Source organism: Bufo gargarizans, chromosome 10 (assembly GCF_014858855.1).
Source record: "Bufo gargarizans isolate SCDJY-AF-19 chromosome 10, ASM1485885v1, whole genome shotgun sequence".
Classification (NCBI taxonomy): Eukaryota; Metazoa; Chordata; class Amphibia; order Anura; family Bufonidae; genus Bufo; species Bufo gargarizans.
In genome coordinates this window covers 34,128,593-34,153,127 of record NC_058089.1, presented here as the reverse complement: position 1 = coordinate 34,153,127, position 24,535 = coordinate 34,128,593, and the positions used below count along the sequence as shown (strand labels likewise).

General features: G+C 47.1%; 1 protein-coding gene across 4 annotated transcripts in view; it reads left to right on the top strand.

Annotated features, from left to right (window-relative positions):
* PHRF1 (PHD and ring finger domains 1) overlaps positions 1–24,535 on the top strand; it is an 80,942-nt gene that overhangs the window by 17,696 nt on the left and 38,711 nt on the right. For 3 of the 4 annotated variants that reach the window (XM_044270964.1, XM_044270963.1, XM_044270966.1), the window contains 9 exons: positions 2,250–2,367; positions 7,436–7,519; positions 18,364–18,581; positions 19,670–19,753; positions 19,900–20,021; positions 21,808–21,902; positions 22,508–22,674; positions 23,588–23,720; positions 24,305–24,402. In XM_044270964.1, coding sequence (XP_044126899.1) covers positions 2,274–2,367; positions 7,436–7,519; positions 18,364–18,581; positions 19,670–19,753; positions 19,900–20,021; positions 21,808–21,902; positions 22,508–22,674; positions 23,588–23,720; positions 24,305–24,402 — 1,095 coding nt within the window. In that variant the 5' untranslated portion in view covers positions 2,250–2,273. Of the gene's footprint in view, positions 1–2,249; positions 2,406–7,435; positions 7,520–18,363; positions 18,582–19,669; positions 19,754–19,899; positions 20,022–21,807; positions 21,903–22,507; positions 22,675–23,587; positions 23,721–24,304; positions 24,403–24,535 lie in introns of those variants that run through there. The other variant, XM_044270965.1, reaches the window with a different exon arrangement.

Below are 24,535 nucleotides of genomic sequence, written 5' to 3'. Positions count from 1 at the left end.
CCTGCTGCTCTATGACATTGTCTGCCTACCTTTAAGTCTTCTGAAATAATGATCCCTAAATCCCTTTCCTCAGATACTGAGGTTAGGACTGTATCACTGATTTTATATTCTGCTCTTGGGTTTTTACGCCCCAGGTGCATTATCTTGCACTTATCAACATTAAATTTTAGTTGCCAGATTTTTGACCATTCCTCTAGTTTTCCTAAGTCCTTTTCCATTTGGTGTATCCCTCCAGGAACATCAACCCTGTTACAAATCTTTGTATCATCAGCAAAAAGACACACCTTACCATCGAGGCCTTCTGCAATTTCGCTGATAAAGATATTAAACAATATGGGTCCCAGAACAGATCCCTGAGGTACCCCACTGGTAACAAGACCTTGGTCTGGATATACACCATTGACTACAACCCTCTGTTGTCTGTCCCTCAGCCACTGCCTAATCCATTCAACAATATGGGAGTCCAAGCCCAATGACTGCACTTTATTGACAAGCCCTCTATGTGGGACAGTATCAAAAGCCTTACTACAGTCTAGATAAGCGATGTCTACTGCACCTCCGCCATCTATTGTTTTAGTCACCCAATCAAAAAAATCAATAAGATTAGTTTGACATGATCTCCCTGAAGTAAACCAATGCTGTTTTTCATCTTTCAATCCATGGGATTTTAGATGTTCCACAATCCTCTCCTTAAGTATGGTTTCCATTAATTTCCCCACTCTTGATGTCAGGCTTACTGGCCTATAGTTGCCCGATTCCTCCCTACTACCTTTCTTGTGAATGGGCACAACATTTGCTAATTTCCAATCTTCTGGGACGACTCCTGTTGCCAGTGATTGGTTAAATAAATCTGTTAATGGTTTTGCTAGTTCACCGCTGAGCTCTTTTAATAGCTTTGGGTGTATCCCATCAGGCCCCTGGGACTTATTTGTATTGATTTTAGACAGCTGACTTAGAACCTCTTCCTCTGTAAAGACACATGCGTCAAAAGATTCATTAGTCTTCTTTCCTAACTGAGGTCCTTTTCCTTAATTTTCCTTTGTAAAAACTGAACAGAAGTATTCATTGAGGCAGTCAGCTAGTTCTTTATCTTCTTCCATATACATTCCTTTAGTTTTTAATTTGGTAATTCCTTGTTTTAGTTTCCTTTTTTCATTTATGTATCTGAAGAATGCCTTATCGCCTTTTTTCCCTGACTGAGCTAATTTCTCTAAGGCCCTCAGCAGGGTTCCTGACTGTTTCTCTACTGGGGCCTGACTGGTTACAACATGACGATATCTGGACATGATTAGAGGTTGGGGTTAATGGTCTTTAAAGATAACCCGCCATAATGTTTTCTGCTGAAATGAGCACAGTGGTGAGGTGCGGCTGAGGGGGTCATTTCCCAACAGGTGCTTATTTTAAAGGGCATCTGCATCTGTCAGCAGATTTGTACCTATGACACTGGCTGACCTGTTACGTGTGCGCTTGGAAGCTGAAGGCATCTGTGTTGGTCCCATGTTCATATGTGCTCGCATTACTGAGAAAAATTATGTTTTATTATATGCAAATGAGCCTCTAGGAGCAACGGGGGCGTTTCCATTACACCTAAAGGCTCTGCTCTCTCTGCCACTGCTGCGTCCGCTGCACTTTGACAGGGCCAGATAGTGAAAACGTCATTACACCTGGTCCTGTTGGAGAGTTTGCAGAGGGAGCAGGGCCTTTAGGAGTAATGACAACACTCCCATTGCTCCTATAGACTCATTTGCATATTTAAAGCTTAATTTTTCCCGACACATATGAACATGGGACCAACACAGATGCCTTCAGCTGCCAAGTGCACATGTAACAGGTCAGCCAGTGTCATAGGTACAAAACTGCTGACAGATGCCCTTTAAAATAAACACAAAAGGAGTAAATTATGTTGGGAAACGACCCCCTCAGCCGCACCTCACCACTGAGATCAATTCAGCAGAAAACATTATGGCAGGTATCTTTAAAGGGGCATTTCAGCCACTAACACTTATCCTGCTTGACCACTACTTCATTTGTGACTGAACAGTTCCTCCATTTTAGTGGATGGTGGGAGTCCCTGTAGTTCGACCTCAGCCAATTTACCATTTACCCAGTGGATAGGTGGTAAATATTTTCTGGCTAGAATTCCCCTTTATATAGTTTCTATCGACCTATAATAATTCCAGTGTATACCGCCTGCTTGCTTCACTGTGACGTTACCACCTTCTGACATTGACCTGCTCTGCTCTTTACAGGGGATGCTTCTCTGATGCCTAACGATGGATGATGAAGAAAATCAGGACCAACTGATCAACAGGAACACCTCCCAGGGGAAAAGCCGGCGACAAGGGCCATTCCTAGCCAGTGATGATGGTAATGCATGGATTCCCGCACCAAGAGGCAGAGATTTTGTGAGCTGATTGATTACTCATGATAATGTATACAAGAAAATCAGTGCAAAATGAGCCGTGAATTCATTGTCGGGCAGCTAAAGGGGTTTTCTGAGATTTTGATATATTGTCGGGCAGCTAAAGGGGTTTTATGAGATTTTGATGACTTGTCCTCTGGATAGGTTATCATTATCTGATCGGTGGGGGTCTGACACCCGGAACCCCTGCCAATCAGCTGTTTGAGAAGGCACCCGCTGCCTTGTTGTAGCTCACCAAGCAGAGAGCTGTACATTGTATAGAGGTTGTGCTTGGTATTGCAGCTCAGCCCCATTCACTTGAATGGAGCTGAGCTGCGCCTAGGCCACGTGACCGATGAACGTGATGTCACTCAGCCTTGGAAAAGCTGTGAGAAGGCCGCGACGCTACTGTGAATGCCGCTGCCTTCTCAAACAGCTAATCGGTGGGCATCTCAGGTGTCGGACCCCCACGATAAGATACTGATAACCTATCCTGAGGATAGGTCATCGGTATTACAATCTCAGAAAACCAACGAAAGGGCTGCTATTTTGTGTAGATCGATAGTCTATTTAGGATGAAGAGCTTTTCCAGGGTCTAGATATTGATTTTATTTTACTTACTAATATAGCGCTGACATATTCCACAGCGCTTTACAGACATTAACATTCCTTGCTGTCCCCGGTGGAGATTACATTCTGAGTTACCTATGTTGTTGGATTGTGGGAGTAAACCCATGCAAACACGTAAAGAACATACAAACTCCATGCAGATGTTGTCCTTGTTCAGATTGAAACCTAGGACCACAGCGCTGCAAGGCACCAGTGCTAGCCACTGAGCCCCAGCTATCCTCAGCATAGGTTATCAATATCAGATCTTTAGGGGTCTGAGAACAGCTGTTTTCGGCAGCCTCCACTAGAAACTACACGGGGGATGGAGCCGGAAAGGGAAAACTTCATCCAGTGTGTAGTGGCTGTGTCGGCTTACTGCAGCTCAGCTCTCATATAAACAGCTAGCTGATCATGGGGTTGCCGGGTGTGGACCCCCAATCAGTCTGATACTGATGACTGATCCCGAGGGTTAGGTCATCAGTATCTAAATACTGGAAAACCCATTTAAAGGTAAGCCCGCCTTCGGTGCAATCTGCAGGCAGCATCTTATAGAGCAGGAGGAGCTGAGCTGATTGTATAGTTTTGCAGGAAAAGATTCCATAAAACTTGGGTAATTATACATTTAAACCTCTGGTCTTTTTATACATAGGAGTCATGTGGGCGGTGCCACTCAGTGATTGACAGCTAACTCTGCATGCCTTTAGCCTACAGGAATTGCTGCCAATCACTGAGTGGCACCGCCCACATGACTCCTATGTATAAAAAGACCAGAGGTTTAAATGTATAATTACCCAAGTTTTATGGAATCTTTTCCTGCAAAACTATATATCAAACAGCTCAACTCCTCCTGCTCTATAACAGGCTTCCTGCAGATTGCACTGCATTTTGTGGTGACAGGTTCCCTTTAAGTCAGAATGGGGTGCATGTACAGATCTCATTCGGGTATGCTCTGTGAGAAAGCAAATGCTGTCTCAGTAAGACCAGACATACACACAACTTTGAATGCCTCTCCCTCCTGATCCCCTCCTAACCATGCCTGCTTGGCTCAGTAGGAAGAGGGTGAGGAAGGAAGTGCTCCGGCAGCAAACACAAGGGTCAGACGGTTTAAAATCCAATTGACTAGTCCTTATCTCACCGACACCTAGCAAGTGGGAGAGTCAGTAGGCCGCATTAGATGTTCGGCAGATATACATTTGATGTGTATGGCCAGCTTAGGCTGCTTTCACACTAGCGTTCGCTGGTCCGTTCGTGAGCTCCGTTTGAAGGGGCTCACGAGCGGACCCGAACGCAGCCGTCCAGCCCTGATGCAGTCTGAATGGAGCGGATCCGCTCAGACTGCATCAGTCTTGCAGCGTTCGGGTGTCCGCCTGGCCGTGCGGAGGCGTGCGGATCCGTTCAGACTTACAATGTAAGTCAATGGGAACGGATCCGCTTGAAGATGTCACCCTGTGGCTCAATCTTCAAGCGGATCCGTCCCCCATTGACTTTACATTGAAAGTCTGAACGGATCCGCTCAGGCTACTTTCACACTTAGATTTTTTTCTAAGTTATTAATGCAGACGGATCCGTACTGAACGGAGCCTCCGTCTGCATTAATATGAGCGGATCCGTTCAGAACGGATCCGCCCGAACGCTAGTGTGAAAGTAGCCTTAACTGTGGTCTCATACTTGGGGTCCATTCACACGACTGTGTCCGTTTTGCGGACCACAAACCGCAGATCCGTAAAGCACGCATACTGGTCACGTGCACTTGGACCTATTGACTTCAGTGCTTCCAGGTCCGCAAAAGATAAGACATATATTCTTTGCCGCATCTTGTGGATCGCGGGCCCATTGAAGTCAGTGGATCCGCCCTGTGATGCGGCGTGCACACGTCTGGTATCCATGTTTTTCGTGTTTATCCCTGTTGATAACCACCAGTTATTACTTTTTCAAACCCCAATTAAACATGGAGTTTCTAATTCCGGGCAACAAAATTATGTTTTTTGACCAGAGGAGCTAGCCTCCTAGACCACTAGACTTACAAACAGGTAGAATGCACAGTTACACATTTTACTCATGGTTCTCTTCAATTGGCCGCACCCAGGCCAGTGATACTAGTCGTGATGTCACTGGGCCTGCAGGAAATGGCAAAAAGGCTGCAGTGCTACTACCAGCGGCGCTGCCTTCTCAAACGGCTACTCGGCGGAGGTCCTGGGTGTTGGACCCCCGATGATCCAAAGAATAGATCATCAGTAAAAAAAAAAGCTGCAGAGCCCCTTCAATGATTCTGTATCCATTACATGGCACAGCTGTCTTTAAAGGGTTCTCCATTCAACAATCTCTTCCTGTCAGAAAGATTCCTTGAAGAAAGAAAGAAAAACTGATCACAAAGTGTCCCCCTGATCGGAACTCCAACCATCAGCTGAATTTGTGAGGAAAATCTCTTTCACACGAGCGTGACGGATTAGGCCCGGGTGCGTTCAGTGAAACCCGCACCATTTTGCAAGCAAGTTCAGTCAGTTTTGTCTGCGATTTCGTTCAGTTTTTTTCTGTGTGGGTGCAATGCGTTTTGATGCGTTTTTCACGTGCGTGATAAAAAAAACTGAAGGTTTACAAACAACATCTCATAGCAACCATCAGTAAAAGACATATCGCATCCGCATTTGTTTGCGGATGCAATGCCTTTTTCACTGAACCCCCATTCACTTCTATGGGGTCAGGGTTGCGTGAAAAACACAGAATATAGAACATGCTGCGTTTTTCATGCAACGCAGAACTGATGCGTGAAAAAAATAATTAATGGGTCAGGATTCAGGGCAGGTGCTATGTGTTCATAAGCATTGTTTTTCACGCATCACTTCTGCATTGCTTGAAAATCGCAGCATGTTCTATATTCTGCGCTTTTCACGCAGACCTGACCCAATAGAAGTGAATAGGGCTGCGTGAAAAACGCATTGCATCCGCAAGCAAGTGCGGGTGTTTTTCACTGATGGTTGCTAAGAGATGTTGTTTGTAAACCTTCAGTTTTTTATCACGCGCATGAAAAACGCATCAAAACGCATTGCACTTGCGCGGAAAAAACTCAACAACTGAACGCAATTGCAGACAAAACTGACTGAACTTGCTCGCAAAATGGTGCGAGTTTCACTGAACGCATCCGGAGCCAATCCGTCACGCTCATGTGAAAGAGGCCTAAGGCCTCTTTCACACGGGTGAGATTTCCGCGAGGGTGCAATGCATGAGGTGAACGCTTTGCTCCCGCACTGAATCCGGACCCATTCATTTCTATGGGGCTGTGCACATGAGCGGTGATTTTCACGCATCACTTATGCGTTGCGTGAAAATCGCAGCATGCTCTATTTTGTGTGTTTATCACGCAACGCAGGCCCCATAGAAGTGAATTGGGCTGCGTGAAAATCACAAGTATCCGCAAGCAAGTGCGGATGTAGTGCGATTTTCCCGCATGGTTGCTAGGAGACGATCGGGATGGAGACCTGATCTTTATTATTTTCCATTATAACCTGGTTAATGCAGAATGCTTAGTAAAATGTGTATTGAGGGATTAATTTTTTTTAACTAACCTCCTCCTCTTGATCGCGTAGTTGCCGATCTCTTCTTACTTCTTGAATCATGATCTGCCGGCTAAAGGACCTGTGGTGACGTCACATCACATGGTCCAATCACATGGTCCATCACAGTGGTGATGGACCATGTGATTGGACCATGTGATGAGCTCAATGACGTCACCAGAGGTCCTGAAGAAAGAGCAGAGACCGGCAGCTATGGAGGAGGCGAGTAAAATAAACCATGTTATAAGGGAAAATAATAAAATCTACACTACAACTAACCCGAACTTCATTGAAGAAGTTCGTGTCTGGGTACTACATTCAGTTTTTTCTCACGCGCGTGCAAAACGCATTGCACTCGCGCGAAAAAAACTGAACCACGCAACGCAATTGCAGTCAAAACTGACTGCAGTTGTGTGCTCACTCGCACGATTTCCCCGCCACGCACCCGCATCCTATCCGGGCCCAATCCGTAATGCCTGTGTGAACCCAGCCTAAGTGTTCAGTTTCTTTGCAGCAGCACAACTCCAGGGAAAACATGACTATTCATATCGATGTGTAATACAGGACAGGTAGTCAACAGCAAGAGACGCTCTTTGTAACCTCTGTAGAAATAGGATCCTAAACAAAGGACCACTTCTAATTCCTAAGAATTACCTAATATGGTATATTAAAAAAGGGGAACTTTTAAAGTGACCTTCTGGGGGGAGGGGAGGGGGGTGGTGGAAATCTAGCTGAAGAGATGTTTCTTTTCTTTTTGGGAACATTGACAACCAACCACACCAGTCACCCATCTCTTGTGAGATAGCGATAACTTATACTGATTAACTTTAACTGTTTGAATTGCCTTTTATAACTAGTATTGTTTTGCTTACAGAAAATGTGGAGGAATCTGGTGGATCAAGGAGTGAAGAAGAGGATGATATGGATGAAGAAGATGGTGAGGAGGAAGACGGGTCTGGTGAGTACAAACAATATGATTAAGGCCTCTTGCACACGGCCATTGTGCTCCCATGGCCGTATTGCGGGCCACATATGGCGGTTCCGCAATACACTGGTCTTTTTGCGGAATGGACAGATCATGGACCCATTCAAGTTAAATGGGTCTGGATCCGTCCAGGCAGCCGCACGGACGTTGCCCGTGCATTGGGGACCGCCATTTGCGGTCCCCAATGCACGGAATGGAACCACAACGGCTGTGTGCAAGAGGCCCAAGTCTTAGTTTTTATTAAGAATAGTTTAAGATAATATTGATGTGCTGCAGTTTAATCTGCAGCAGGTGGAGGGGTGCTGCTCTGCAGAAAAAAACATTGAATGCTGCGCAGCGCTATGCCCTTCATTGTCTTAGGGTCCCAGGGGGTCACAACTCCAATATGCCGATACTTTGTGAAGGGAAAACACTTTAAAGGAGTTTTCTCAGTGTTTTATATTGATAACCTATCCTCAGGATTGGTGGGGGTCCAACTCCTGGCACCCTGCAGATCAGCTGTTTGAAGAGGCTGTACATTTCTGTGCCCATTTTGGAAGCTGCAAATTAAAAAGAGATCAGACAATCACTTAAAGGGGTTGTCCAATGTTGATGGCCTTTCGTCAGAATAGGTCATCAATATCTGATCACCGCCTCCTCCTCAAGCAGCTGATTAGTGGGGGTCATCAATATAAACGGCTGGATGACCCCATTAACCCCTTCAGCACCGAGCCACTTTTCACCTTAAAGGGGTTGTCCGGGTACAGAGCTGAACCCGGACATCCCTCCATTTTCACCCCGGCAGCCCCCCTGACAGGAGCATCGGAGCAGTTCATGTTCCGATGCTCTCCTTTGCCCTGCGCTAAATTGCACAGGGCAAAGGCATTTTTAGGAGTTCCGGTGACGTACCGGGGCTCTCGTTGGGGCTGACAGGAACCCCGGTGACGTCACCGGCACTGCGGGATTTAGCTCTGCCTTAGCCAGTAAAACGGCTAGGGCAGAGCTAAAGCCCGCCCCTCAGAGCCGGTGACGTCACCGAACACACTGCCGGGCGGAAGTTACCACCCGGCAGTGTGTTATTGAAAACAAAAGAGCCCGTGCCCTGCGCGGTTTAGCGCAGGGCACGGGAGCGCATCGGAGCATCAGATGCTCAGGGGGGCTGCCGGGGTGAAAATAAGGGTATGTCCGGGTTCAGCTCTGAACCCGGACAACCCCTTTAAATTCCAGGCCGATTTTTGCAAATCTGACATGCGTCACCTTTAGGGCTGCAACGATTAATCAATGTAATCGATTATAATCGATAACTGGATTCGTTGTCGACGAATCCAGTTATCGAATAATCGCCGATTCGTTGCTATGCGGGCGGGCGGTCACTGCATCTTTATTTTACCTTTTACAATGACGCTCTAGTAACAGGCAGAGCGGACAGCGGCGTAACGTCACTTACTCACGTGACGCACCTGCTCCGCCTCCTTCAGTCATAAAGTGGGCGGAGCAGGTGCGTCACGTGTGTAAGTGACGTTACGCCGCCGTCCGCTCTGCCTGTTACTGGAGCGTCATTGTAAAAGGTAAAATAAAGAGGCAGTGATTAGTCCGACTAAGCAGCAGGGCCGGGGCTGTTATGGGGAGGGGGGATCTGTCTATGGCACTGCTATGGGGAGGGGGGTCTGTGTATGGCACTGCTATGGGGAGGGGGGGGGGGGGGGTCTGTGTATGGCACTGCTATCATGGGGAGGGGGATCTGTGCACTGTTATGCCCATAACAGTGCACAGATCCCCCTCTCCATAACAGCGCCATCCACAGATCCCCCTCTCCATAACAGCGCCATCCACAGATCCCCCCCCCCATAACAGCGCCGTCCACAGATCCTCCCCATAATAGTGTCGTCCACAGATTTCCCCCCCCCCCCATAAGTGTCGTCCACAGATTTCCCCCCCCCCCCATAATAGTGTCGTCCACAGATCCCCCCCATAATAGTGTCGTCCACAGATCCCCCCCATAATAGTGTCGTCCACAGATCCCCCCCATGATAGTGTCGTCCACAGATCCCCCCCCATGATAGTGTCGTCCACAGATCCCCCCCCATAATAGTGTCGTCCACAGATCCCCCCCCATAATAGTGTCGTCCACAGATCCCCCCCCATAATAGTGTCGTCCACAGATCCCCCCCCCATAATAGTGTCGTCCACAGATCCCCCCCCATAATAGTGTCGTCCACAGATCCCCCCCCCCCCATAATAGTGTCGTCCACAGATCCCCCCCATAATAGTGTCGTCCACAGATCCCCCCCTCCATAATAGTGTCGTCCACAGGTCCCCCCCATAATAGTGTCGTCCACAGGTCCCCCCCATAATAGTGTCGTCCACAGATCCCCCCCATAATAGTGTCGTCCACAGATCCCCCCCCATAATAGTGTCGTCCACAGATCCCCCCCATAATAGTGTCGTCCACAGATCCCCCCCATAATAGTGTCGTCCACAGATCCCCCCCATAATAGTGTCGTCCACAGATCCCCCCCATAATAGTGTCGTCCACAGATCCCCCCCATAATAGTGTCGTCCACAGATCCCCCCCCCCCCATAATAGTGTCGTCCACAGATCCCCCCCCATAATAGTGTCGTCCACAGATCCCCCCCATAATAGTGTCGTCCACAGATCCCCCCCATAATAGTGTCGTCCACAGATCCCCCCCATAATAGTGTCGTCCACAGATCCCCCCATAATAGTGTCGTCCACAGATCCCCCCCCATAATAGTGTCGTCCACAGATCCCCCCCCATAATAGTGTCGTCCACAGATCCCCCCATAAGTGTCGTCCACAGATCCCCCCCATAATAGTGTCGTCCACAATTTGTTTTAATATGGCCTTTGAACATCATTTTTCAAGAAAAATCATATAAACCTCTTTGTTTTGTAATTTTGTCGTTTTCCCCGATTAATCGTAGAAAATAATCGGCAACTAATCGATTATTCAAATAATCGTTAGCTGCAGCCCTAGTCACCTTATGTGGTAATAACTTTGGAAAGCTTTTACTTATCCACTCCATTCTAAGATTGCTTTCTCGTGACACATTGTACTTCATGACAGTCATATATATATATATATATATATATATATATATATATATTTCACCTTTTATAAAGAAAAAAACAAATTTACTATTTTTTTTTTTAAACTTTGCAATTTTCAAAATTTCAATTTCTCTGCTTTTAAAACGGAAAGTGATACCTCCATAAATTTGTATTACTTAACATTCCCCATCTGTCTACTTTGTTGGCATTATTTTGCAAATGTAATTTAATTTTTTTAAGACGTTAGAAGGCTTAGAATTTTAGAAGCTATTTTTCAAAGTTTCAACAAAATTTCCAAAACCATTTTTTTAAGCACCGATTTAGTTATAAAGTGATTTTGAGGGGCTTACATAACGAAAACTACCCATAAATGACCCCATTTTAGAAACTACACCCCTTAAATTATTCAAAACTGATGTTACAAACTTTAACCCTTGAGGTGTTCCACAAGAATTAAAGGAAAATGGAGGTGAAATTACAAAATTTCACTTTTTTGGTAGATTTTTTAATGTCAATTTTTTTTCTTGCAACACAGCAAGGGTTAACAGCAGCTTACAGAAATACCCCATATATGGTGGTAAACTGCTCTATGGGCACGTGGCAGTGGTCATAAGGAAAGGAGCGCTATATGGATTTTGGAGGCAGATTTTGCTAGAATGGTTTTTAGGCACCATTTTGTATTTGAAGAGACCCTGACATACCCCTACAGTGGAAACCCTCAAAAAGTGACCCCATTTTGGAAACTACACCCCTTAAAGAATATATTAAGGCTGTACTGAGCACTTTGATCCCCTAAACGTTTACGGAATTTGAAAATACGCACGATTCAGAACGGAAGAGCGCCATATGACTTTTGCAGAGCAGATTTTGATGGATTGGTTTACGGGTGCCATTGGTTTTTATTTTTTAAGTGATTGTCTTATGTGAGGGCTCATATTTTGCGGGATGAGGTGACCTTTTCATTGGTACCATTTTGGGGTACATAAGACTTTTTGATTGCTTCTTATTAGGGCTGCAGCTATTGACTTTTTGTAATAGAGTATTCTATCAATTAATCCAACGATTGATTGAGTACTCTAAAAACAAGAAAATAATTTAAAATTGTTTTTCTTTATAAAAGCTGATCAGCCCTCTCAGTGCCACCATCTCTCCCCCCTCTAGCCATGTCCCCAGCGCCAGTACTTACCTCTCCTGTAGGGTCATCGCTCCACAGCTCCTCCATCTTCTTCTCTGCGAGCTGCACTATCGTCCTGACGTCACACAGCTTCGGGTCATAGTGCGCGTTTACGTGCACTATGACCTGTCGCTGTGTCAGGATACAATGCAGCAAGGTACGGGCCGGTGGGTGACCACGGAACAGTCAGTAATAGCAAGCGCTTCACTCCCGCTTCGCGGTCACCTGACACAAACGAATCATCGATGCAAAAAATTTGCATCAAGTATTTTTTTGTCGACTTGCTCGATTTCAATCGAGTAATCGTTTCAGCCCTACTTGGTAATATACTTTTTGTGATGCAAGGTGAATTTTTTTTTTTTTTTTACAGCATTTACCTGAGGGGGCATATAATGTGATATTTTTATAGAGCAGGTTGTTACGGACACTGCGATACCCTGTTATTTTTATTTTTGTTACGTTTTACACAGTGAAAGACTTTTTTACAGGTGAGTCTACAAAACCCTAGTATTCTCGCTCGTATCATTGGGGGGCACAGGACCGTGGGACGTTCCAAAGCATTCCACGGGGTGGGAAGAACCCCCCCCCCCCCCCATGGAGAACTGCCTCACGTAAGCTCAAGACACTGCTGCCTGCAAGACCTTGCTGCCCAGCGCAGCGTCTGCTGATGCAAAAGTATGCACCTGGTAAAACTTGGTGAACGTGTGCAAGGACGACCAAGTCGCTGCCTTGCACAGCTGTGAAGCTGAAGCCTGGTGGATGCGAGCCTAAGACGCGCCTACCGCCCTGGTCGAGTGTGCTGTTACGTTCCGCACAGAAACGCAAAAAAAAGACCTCCATGTTCTGTAATAAATCCTGGACGACGCTAGTTTCCTGGCTTTAATTATGGTGTGGATGACCCTCTCCGGAAAACCTCGCTGCTTCAGAATGGCGGTTTCAACAGCTACGCCATCAAACGTAGCGACTCTAAACGCTGGTGGAATACAGGACCCTGAGAGAGAAGATCAGGTCTGAGCGGAAAGGGGGCCACGGCGCGTCTCCTAGAAGACGGACGATGTCTGTGTACCACGGGCGACTGGGCCAATCCGGGGCAATGAGGATTGTCTGGATCCCTCCATCCTGATTCTGTGCAAGACTCGAGGTAGGAGAGGAAGAGGCGGGAACACATACACCAGGGAGAACCTGTCCCATGGTGCCATCATGCCCTGGGATCTCTTGTTCGAGAGAAGGAGGCGGGGAGTTTGTGGTTGAACCGAGACGCCATCAGTCCCACCTCCGGTTGACCTCACCGGAGACAGATTGCATGGAACCGCCGTGTGCAGAGACCACTCCCCTGGGTCCACCATCGTCGGACTGAGGAAATCTGCCGTCCAATTCTCCACTCCCGGAATGTAGACCGCCAAAAGCTGGAACATGGGTCTCTGCCCACCGCCGGATTTTGGCCGACTCTGCCATCACCGCTTGACTGCGAATTCCTCATTGGTTATTTTTTTATAAGCCACTACCGTGCCATTGTCTGACTGTAGCCGGATTGGCCGGCCCTTCAGGAGAGGGACTGATGAATGGCCCGGAGTTCGAGAATGTTGATGGGCAGTTTGGACTCCGACTGAGACCATACGCCTTGTACTGTCTGGGACGGAAAGACTCTGCCCCAACTCTGAAGACTGGCATTGGTGGTGATGACCGTCCATGAGACCGGGAGAAAGGATTTCCCCGACCCCAAGGTTGGGGTCGAAAGCCACCACCTGAGTGCCGAACACACCCCTGGGGGCAGGACGATGTGACTGTCCAGGGAATCCGGTGACTTGTGCCACGACGACAAAATTGTCCGCTGAAGTGAACGAGTGTGAAATTGTGCAAACGGAACACCCTCGAACGAAGCGACCATTGCACCCAAGACCTTCATGCAAAATCGACTTGAAGGGTACCTGCGCCGGTGGAGAAGGCGGACTGACCGACGAAGGGCTAGCCGCTTGTCCAGAGGGAGGCGCACCAACGCCACAGCCGTGTCGAGAATCATGCCTAGAAAAGTGATCCGTCTGGTGGGGCGTAGGGAAGACTTCTGGAAGTTCACCAGCCAGCCGAACTGTACCAGGGTATCCAGAGTGATACGCAGACTGTCCTCGTTCTGATCGAAGGTCTCTGCTTTGACCAGGATGTCGTCTAGATAGGGAATCAGGGTGATGCCCCTGGTACGAAGAAGTGCCAGGAGAGGAGCGATTACTTTCATGAAGACTAGCGGTGCCGTCGCCAAGCCAAAGGAAAGGGCTACGAACTGGTAGTGATGGGGACCCACTGCAAAGCGGAGAAAGCACTGATGCATCGGGGCAATAGGGACGTGTAAGTACGCGTCCCAAATGTCTATTGAAGAGAGTAATTTGCGTCGGTCCAGTGAAGCAATCACGGAGCGAAGGGATTCCATTCTGTTGAACCCGGAGGAACCGATTCAGCAACTTGAGGTCCAGCATCGGACAAACTGATCCTTCTTTCTTGGGGACGACAAAAAGGTTTGAATAAAAACTAGTGCTTTTTTCCGTCAAAGGAACTGGGGAGATTACCCCCCGCACAAGGAGAGATTGAATTGCCTGGAAAAAGGCGACAGCCCGACCTGGTTCCCTGGGTGGTTGGGAGAGAGAGAAAAGTTGTGGAAGAGGGGACGCAAACTCGATCTTGTAACCCAAAGTTACGATTTCGAGCGCCACACTTCCTGAAAAAGGAGTACTGCTTGCCGGTCGAGGGACGGGCAGGCTGTTCCCGCAGGCGCCAGGCTGGGTGAGGCATGAAGAATGGCTTCTTCCACTGGTCCTGCTTGGAGGATCTGGGAGGGGGTCCTGCTGCCAGAGGTGCGCCAGAGAAGCAGCGAAAGGACTAGGCCCGGGCACTTGTCTGCTTAGCATGAAACATGCACCTGGATTTGCCCTGTGGGAGTTGGGTACTTTTACCGCCCGTAGTCTCAGAGATAATTTCATCTAGCTGGGCCTCGAATAACCGCGAGCCGACAAAAGGAAGGCTGGTAAGGGAACCCTTTGACGAAGAGTCTGCTGCCCAAACCTTAAGCCAAAGTTCGCGCCTCAAGGTTACCGCGAGAGCCGATGAGCTTCCGTGTCCAAGAAAGCCTCACAGAGGTACTTCCCCGCCTGTGAGATCTGTAGAGCCAAGGACTGGAACTCGGTTAGCGCGAGGTCCGCCGCCAAGTCTTGGTTTAACCAGAGTGCCCACTCCGAGACTGCCTTAGCCACCCAGGCATAGACTAAAATGGGCCGAAGCGCTGAGCCACTTGCCGCGAAAATCGACTTCGCCCAAGACTCTATACGGCAATCTACAGGATCCTGAAGGGCTGAGCCGTCGGCCACTGGAATGGTGGTTTGTTTGGCGAGGCGCGCTACTGGAGGGTCCTCTTTGGGAGGACCATTTAGCCACCCAATCCGCCGGAAAGGAATAAAGCAGATCAAGCCGCTTGGACGTGGCAAAGCGACGATCTGGATGGTCCAATGCCTTGGCAATGACAACCAAAAAGTCGTCATGCAAGGGGAAGGCTTTAGGAGTTTGCCTGGAACGGAGAAAAGGATGCTGAGACGTCAGAGGAGGAATGACGTCCTGCTCTGGGCCGTTTGTGCGAAGGTCTGCCCCTAAGGCGCTCTCCTGAGGAGGGCGCGGACTGCGCAGGTGGAGATTTATCAACCAAACGACCCATGAGAGAGAGGGTGGATTGGGATATTTTAGAGCAGTCCTCCACTGCCCGAGGTGAGGCACGGCCCGAGTCCATTCCCACACGGTCAGGGCGGTCATGTGGCTGCGTAGGCTGGGGAGAGGAAGGGGGCAGAACCTGTGTGGGCACACAGCATGCGGAGCATAGAGTCCAGCTGGCCGTGAGGGAATTTAATTTTGCATTTAACACATGAATAATAAGTGGCAGATGTTGGCATGCGGGGGTCACTTGTGGGTTCGGACATGGCTGCCCACTAATGGTCTCAAGGCTGGAGAGGGAAGGTAACTGTCCTGCCAGCATGCAGGGGATCCCAGGCCCTGTGGTCCCTGAAGAATTGTGCTGCAGGGTGAAGCTGAGTCCACGCGGGTAGCTGCAGTCCTGCTGAGACCTTTGAGCCGCGGCGGGAAGCCTGGCTCCGCCCCCTCATTGCTTGTGCAGGAGAATACTCACCCGATTCCTATTACTCACCCCATCTTCATCCTCTTCTCTTCACCCCCCCTCAGAGGACCAGCAGTGTCACCTCTTCAGCAGCTGGCACCCGAAGTGGCAGGAGTCTGGAATGGCGGTGGATCTTGCTGATCCAGGTCACCCTTTGGCTGGCGGGAAGCAGGTGAGCTAGGCTGCCCTGGTCCACCTTTGCTTCTTAGGGGAGGTCGAGCGGTGAGGGAACCAGACACCGGCCTTGCTCCCGGGGTAGACAGAGAGGCTAGGCGACTGTTTCCCCTACCTAAAAAGGGAAAAGACAAAACAAAAAAGAAAAAATAACAAAAGGAAGCCGCCCTGCAAGCAGGGAGGTCTGCCTCCTACAACACTAAGCTAAAAACTGATAGCTTCTCCTCTGCTGGCTATACCCCCTCCAGCCAGGAGAGAGCATAACACTTCTCAGCCTGTGTTGCCTCCTAGTGGCAGAAGCAGCTATACCCACGGTCCTGTGTCCCTCAATGATACAAGCGAGAAATCTTGTTTTTGTGTTGCCATTTTCTTGGAGATGTATTTTTTTGTTTTTTGGGGGACGATTGTCTTAGGTAGGGTCTCATTTTTTGCGGGATGAGAACGGTTTGATGGTACCATTTTGGGATAAATAAGCCTTTTTGATCGCTTGGTATTACACTTTTTGTGAGGTAAGGTGACCAGAAAATGGCTGATTTGGCACTGTTTTTTTATTATTGTTTTTTCTTTATGGTGTTTACCTGATGGGTGGATCATGTGATATTTTTATAGAGCCGGTCGATACGGACGTGGCGATAACCAATATGTCTACTTTTCTCTTTTTATCTATCGTTTACAATTTGTTTTTAACTTTTATTTTGAAACGTTTATTTCTTTTTATTTTGTAAAACTTTATTTTTTGAAAACTTTTTTTTTTTACTTTCTTTTTTGTCCCACACTGGGACTCTGATCCCCTGTATGATGCATTACAATACATTTGTATTGTAATACATTGGCTGTAAGTGTATTACTGAATGTAATACACTTACAGCCTTCCTGCCTGTGTGATCCAGGGAGCTGGATCTCACAGGGATGGCAGCCACTATGCCTAAGAAATGCATCGGGCTGCTGTCCAAGCCATTGGGTCCCCGTCACAGCAGCGTGGTGACCCGATGGACACCCGGGACCGCGGCAATGTGAGGGTTTATGCGCTGGCATCAGTGTTTTCACTAATGCCGGCGCGTACAGCAGGGGTCCGACTACCAATGACTGCCGGACCCTGCAGCTGCGCCTGCCGATCAGCGCACTGTAGCAGTACGGCGCTGGGTTTTCAGACCTAGTTCCCATACATGTACGGCACTGGTATCCTACGGGTTACAAAGTGTAAAAATAGTGAAAAAAGTTTTTCTAAATATAAAAAGACATAAAAATTCCAATCCACCCCCAGTATTAATATCTCCGCTTCCCAAAATGACTGTGCTGTTAAAATATAAAAGTGTTAAGTGGTGTAACGGAAAAAATTTGAATTGTTCATTTGCAGTTTTTTTTTTTTTTTTGGTCCCTTCACCTCACCCCAAAAGTTTAATAGACAGTGATCAAAAAGTCATACACATCCCAAAATTGCATCATTTAAAACTAAAGATCACCTTACAGCTCTGTAGATAGAAATATAAAAAAGTTATGGAGGGGTCAGAGGTGGTGCAAAGGAAAACCTATAAAAATATCATACTGACCCGCAGAATGAAGGGAACAGATCAGTTTTACTGCATAGAGAACACTGTAAAAACCCATAAAATTGCCAGATTCGCCCTCATAGGGCCCTCATTTGCATACGGTTTGCCGGATCTGCCTGCCAGATCCGAACAACGCTAGTGTGGAAGTACTCTAACATATGTCTGTCATGCTGCTTCTGACATGGATTCAAAAGCATACTGCCCCTGGGTCGACTCTTTAATCTCTCCTTTCTGTCTCGTCTCCGTGGGTTTTAGAGATTGGAGAGGGAGGAAAGCATCTCAGTCTTCATGGAATATAGATTACACAGGCCGTACTGTATCAGACTATAAAAGGAAAGCCCTCACAAAGCAGTCTAGGTGATGGGGGTTTACAAGAGCTGTGTAACATGGTGCATAGCAGAACAGTCACCCACAGAAGACTCTGCATCCGTGTCTGCCAGTGATACTTCATGGGCTGTAGTTGGGGAAATCGGTACAAAATGAAGCTTTGCAATACATGAGAGCTAGTGAAGACATCAGCCTCCCGGACACACAGGTCTAGATTTCTACAAAAACAGAGGGGCACATTTTATTTTTCACGGCTCATTTGGAAAATGAAAGGTGGAATCTGATTGGTTGCTATGGGGCAACTAGACCAGTTCTACTTTACAGCAGTTTGATAAATCTCCCCCAGAGTGTTTAATTGCCTTTAGTGACCAGTTTGTCTTTGAATTGTGTTTAGATTCAGAAGAAGACGATGAAGATGAAGATGAAGAGGACCTTCCAGTTGGAAGCTCAGACCCCACTCTCTCTGCTGCAGATTTAAATGAAGCTATGAGCTCTGATGAGGAAAGAGAGAACTGTCCCATATGTCTGAATGGCTTTAGAGACCAGGTTGTGGGGACGCCGGAAAACTGCAACCATTATTTCTGTCTGGAATGCATTGTCGAGTGGTCAAAGGTTAGTCAAGTTATCTCAAAGCGTCGCAACACAACCCTCACTGCCACATCCACAGCGACCAAGTTTAATGAAGGGGTGGCCTAATATCCAGGCTGCTGCGTCATGCAGATTTATTGGAGCTGTGGAAGTAGCTGAGTGAGATCTTTAAAGGGGTTCTGCACTTTTTTTTAAACTGATGATCTATCCTCTGGATAGATCATCAGCATCTCATCGGTGGGGGTCCGACACCTGGGATCCTCTGGATAGATCATCAGCATCTGATCGGCGGGGGTCCAACACCTGGGATCCTCGATCGCACTCCAGCAGCGCCACGGCCTTCTCACTGTTTACCGCTGGCCCAGTGACGTCACGACTAGTATCACTGGCCTGTCGTGACGTCACTCTGCCAGCGGTAAACAGTGAGAAGGCCGCCGTGCTTCTGGAACGCCGCTGCCTTCTCAAACAGCTGATCGGCGGGGGTCCCAGGTGTCTGACCCCCGCCGATCAGATGCTGATGATCTATCCAGAGGATAGATCATCAGTTTAAACAAAGTGCAGAACCCCTTTAAGATCCTGTGTGTGTCATTGCTATATATCTCTACTACTCATCAACACTACTTTTGCCCCACAAAATAAAGAACCCGCGTACTTGTTCTTGTATTTTGATAAAACTCTTGTGGCTCATCTGCATAGGATGGAAGCGCTGGATTTGCCTGCGACAATTCTGTTGGGTTTTTACAGTGTTAACTAAGAGACCCACTTTGCAGATTTAAAATGCACAGAATGTGAATTTATGCTGCAGATTTCTGACACGGATTTTGCGCTTTTGAATGTAGAGGGTGAAATCAGTGACAAATCCAGGTCAGATATTTCCGAGAGTTTTTGTGTCTTGGACATACCGTTAAAGCTTGTCTATGTACATATTTGTAAAATATATATAATGTATTTGACGAAGCTATGTATATTTTGGCGTTTCCTGTCAGTTCAATCTTAATAAAAATGATCTTGCGCCTCTGTCACTATCATTCATGTTATCATGGCGACATTCAGTAATGAGTTGTAGTAGAGTAGCGCTGGTAACCTTGGTTTTTATTTTTTTCTCCTCACAGAATGCCAACTCGTGCCCTGTGGACAGAATTACCTTTTCATGCATTCATATCAGGGCCCATTATGGAGGCGAGATCCTTAAAAAGGTGAATTTGCAGTCATGTTGTTGAAAGAACGGGGTTTATGTTTGCCAAGCTGATGCACAGCCTTGAGATGGACAAAGGCATTTAAAGAGGGTGTGTGCTGCGTAGGCACCGAAATAACAGTTCCTCGCTTCCTGTTTTTGATATAGGTCCCAATACTAAGTAAAGCAGATGAGAATTTGTTGGAAGAAGAGGACCCTACAAATTGTGAAGTTTGTGGGCGCAGTGACCGAGAGGATCGGCTGCTGCTGTGTGATGGCTGTGATGCCGGGTATGTGTGTTTCCGATTCTTCTTTCCAGATATGTTAATTCTGCAAAGTAAGTCATAGGCTTAAAGAGGAGCGGTCACCTCTCCCGACTTGTCGGTTTTAGTAACTATTTGCATTGCCCGTGTAGTAGCAATTCTCTCTCTGTTGTGCCGTTCCTTTACTATTTCTACTAGAGGATTATACAGTACATGAATTTCCAGCAGTCTGCAGTAAGGATACAGATGGCTGTTAGCAGTTGGAGGTGTGCCCTGGCACAGTCTGAGAATATTCAGTCAGTGCTGCCAGTGTCAGACTGTGCAGAGACGCACACCCATCTGGCCCTTTACTGCAGACTTCTGGAAATACATTTGTAAACTTCTAGCAGGAATAATAAAGGAACGATATTTCAAAAGCAGTGTAAGTTGTCCCTCCGTGGACCTGCAAGCACTCTTGTGACTATAAGTGAAAGCACAGCAGTGCATTGGATTTGCTTTGGGTAATAGTTCCAGCCATGTGGATGAGAGCTAAGCAAAACGAGATGATTGTTCATTAAAAAGTAATCGATATTAGATCAGTGGGGTCCAGCACCCGGCACCCCCCCTGCCAATCAGCTGTTTGGAGAGGCTATGGCACTCGTGTGAGCTCTGCTTCCTCTTCAATGTTTACTACACATCATCTAGATCAGGCATCCTCAAACGGCGGCCCTCCAGCTGTTGCAAAACTACAACTCCCAGCATGCCCGAACAGCCTACAGGTATCGGCCTACAGCAGGGCATTGTGGGAGTTGTAGTTTTACAACAGCTGGAGGGCCGCAGTTTCAGGATGCCTGATCTAGAACATAGCAGCGGTGCAGTGTAATTATAGCTTCTTCTCCTGTTCACATGAATGTAATTACCCTGCCCTGCTAGTACGGTCATAGCATTGCACAAACGCTTCCCGGAAACCACTTTAAAAAGAAGTGACATTGCCTTTATCAAGGTCTAAACATTTCAATACACATAACAGTAAAGTCAGCAGAACCCATGGACTGTCTTTTGTGTATTGGGTAGTGCTGACTCTGCCTTGACAGATGATCTCAGAGGAAGGACCAGGCATGTTGAACTTTAACATGCCTGATCCTTTGTTGTGTTAGGAGATAAGCTGCCCCCAGACGTGCCTGTCAGCGGCTTACTTGCCTTTCCCCATTGAGAACTCATGCATGGTCAGACTAAAGGCTGTATTAGACACTCCGATCAGGCAGATGATTGTCGGGAGGGAAGCGTTCCTTCCCAGCAATCGTCTGCTTGCTAGCGGAGGAGACTTCTGCTATCTCCAGCGATCTCCTTCGCAGCTTGGGGAGAAGTGATCGCCATGCCATTGCACGTGCAGTTTGCTGGTGGCAGATTGTAATTAGACAGCACAGTCTGCTGCCAGCATATCCTAATCTTTCAGCATGCTGAAAGATCTGGATTGCGTTGGCTCGTTCATCGGGCAATCAGCGGCAGTATTACACTGCAAGATGAGGGCTAACAAGTGTTCGTACAAATCCGATCATCTGGCAGGAAATCGTGCGTGTATACAGGGAGATCAGCAATTAAGTTTCTTTACACACATCCATTTCTAAATATATGTTGAATGTATCTGTTTGGCCATAGCCTACATCTATGGACAGCTCAGCGTCTGCAACCAGATTGTGAGCTCTCCAATAATGAAGCCCCTGTGCGTACAACCTCTAGACATCATGTATGTCAGTCAGAATTACAGCTGTCCAGGTAATTTTGTTCTGTTAATAGACTGGATGGATGACACTTTCTGTGATGCTTGTTGCAGGTACCACATGGAATGTCTGACGCCTCCCCTCAACGCCATTCCTGTGGATGAATGGTTCTGCCCAGAATGTGCTGCTACGAATCAGCCTGATGAAGGTAATTCTTGTATTTCTTATACCAGGTGCTTAAAGGGGTTCTGCAGTTTTTTAAACCGATGATCTATCCTCTGGATAGATCATCAGCATCTGATCGGCGGGGATTGGGCACACCCGGGATCCCTGCAGATCAGCTGTTTGAGAAGGCAGTAGCGCCGCTTCCTTCTCGCTGTTTACCGCAAGCCCAGTGACGTCACGACTAGTATCAATGGCCTGGGCGGGCTAAGCTCTGTTCACTTGAATGGCGCTAAGCCCCGCCCAGGCCATTGATACTAGTCGTGACGTCACTGGGCCTGCGGTAAACAGCGAGAAGGCCATGGCACTACTGCCAGCGCCGCTGCCTTCTTAAACAGCTGATCAGCGGGGGTCCTGGGTGTCGAACCCCTACCGATCAGATGCTGATAATCTATCTAGAGGATAGATCATCAGTTTAAAAAAACTGCAGAACCCCTTTAAAGTTAATGTGACAGAGCTTCCTGACATTGGAGCAGACTCCACATGTGCCATATTCAACTAATTTACTTTGATTTGATATCTTTATTGGTTATTACTTGAAATGTTTCATTCAGAATATATGTAATAATCCACCTTTTCTTGTTACCACAGACGCAGTTAGTGAGGAAGAAGTCTCAAGCCTGCTGGCAGATGTAGTTCCCACCACAAGCCGTCTGAGGACCAATGCGGTGAGGACTCGTGCCATTGCCCGCACCAGGCAAAGCGAGAGGGTGAGAGCCAGTGTCAACAGGATCCGTACCACAGCACGTCATAGCCAGGTATGAATGCAAATTAGAGGTGGTTTCTATTTTCAAATACAATTAGTGGGTTTTTGTTTTTGAAAGGCCAAGTTCACACTTTAGTTGTTTGGTCCGTTATTTCGATCAGTTATTGTGAGCAAAACACGACAGGTGCAGATCTTTCCATTACACTTTATCTCAGAGTAGCCTTCACTCCTGGTTTTGGCTCGCAATCACTGATGGAAATAACTGACCAAATAACTGAAGTGTGAACTCAGCCCAACTTGTTTTGCATTACATGTTAAAGGAATAAAGATATGAATGTCATGTGTAGTAATGACAATAACTGTGACGCATCAGTGCAGGTCCATGCGCCAAAAGAGGAGCTGGTGTCGATTATTGCTATAATTTATGCCAGTTTCCTGGCGTAGATTATAACAAATTTGCCAACCCTCCACCACCAACTTTTTGGAAAAAACGTTAGAACTTTTTGTCTCCGGTTTTCTGGAGTACAAAGGATAACAAATGTCCCCTTAGATGTTTAAGGACAATCGCATGGAGCTTGAATGTATTTTGGTAGAGGTGAACTTCCAGAGTAAAAGAGGCCATTTATCTTGCTCACTACAAAGATTGAGTAGTGCTTAGATGCGTAAATTATGTGTCCGTTCTATTAACTCCTCATTCAGTTACTTAGTTTGGCCCACGCGCTGGAAAATGCTCCCGTTCTATATGCTGAACATATCTAGAGCCTATGATGGCTGGAACCTGTGGCCTCCTGGCTGGTTTGAGTTGGCCAGTCAACTACGCTTTACAATACAAGAATATATACACATTGGGAGTCCGGCAGGTGACAAGGGGGTTCTTGCTTTAATGACTATAGTGCGTAATTAGAATGAAAATATTATGTTCAGTTCTTTCCAGTAATTGAATATCCTGTTGTTTTTCTTCACAGAATGTTCCAAGGTATTTATTGTCCTCTCTTCTTGATGAAACCATTGAGGCAGTTGTAGCCGGACTCAATACTGCTGTCTACCAACGAAATCTGACTCCCCGTACCACCACCACAAGACGGAAAAGAAGAACTGGTGAGTATCTTGATCAGACTGTGAGTAGATAGTTAAATTATTTCGAAGATGTTATGTAGCGTACATCCCGTCCCCACCGCTTCTGAGATCGGATGCAGAGAAAAGAAGCTGCAGACTGGGAGGTCTGGTTGTTGAGCAGCAAGTATCTTGCACGCATTGTGTTTTTATTAAACAAAACGTGGTGGGTGCCACATGCAGCGTGCAATTGCGTCCTTCCTTCCCGTTCTCAAGTTGTGTGGGAAAGTACGCCTGCACAAACCCTTTAGTTTCTCATGATACATCTAAAACGCTAAATGTGCTGGTGACATCCAAGCCGTCCTATTCACTTTTGTGGAACGGCTCTGTAGTATTCAACCATCCCATAACAATGAATGGGACAGCTTGCGATGTCGACGGCGAGCAGGTAAACAATGAAGGTAGCACCCGCATGGAGCGCAGCCTTCTTTTCAACCAGCTGATCAGCAGGGGTGCCGGATGTTTGACCCCTCACCGATCTGATATTGATTGCCTGTCCCAAGGATAGGTCGTCGATATAAAAATTCTGGAAAACTCCTTTAAGTAAATTCCCTCTTAATATTTCAAAGGAAAAAAAACAGGCGAGTCAAAGGCGTCCAAAGGAAGCCATGGGGTACGAAAAAGGCGGAAACGACGGTTTAAAAGGCGAAAAGGACGAAAGCCGATGGTGAGTAATGGTGATATTTGTACCTGAAAATTGTAGACATGGAGGCTTTGGTACTGTTACTTTCGGAGCAGATTCTTCAAATACCTTAAAATGCATAATGTATGCGTCAGACATGCTTTTTATTGGCGTTCTC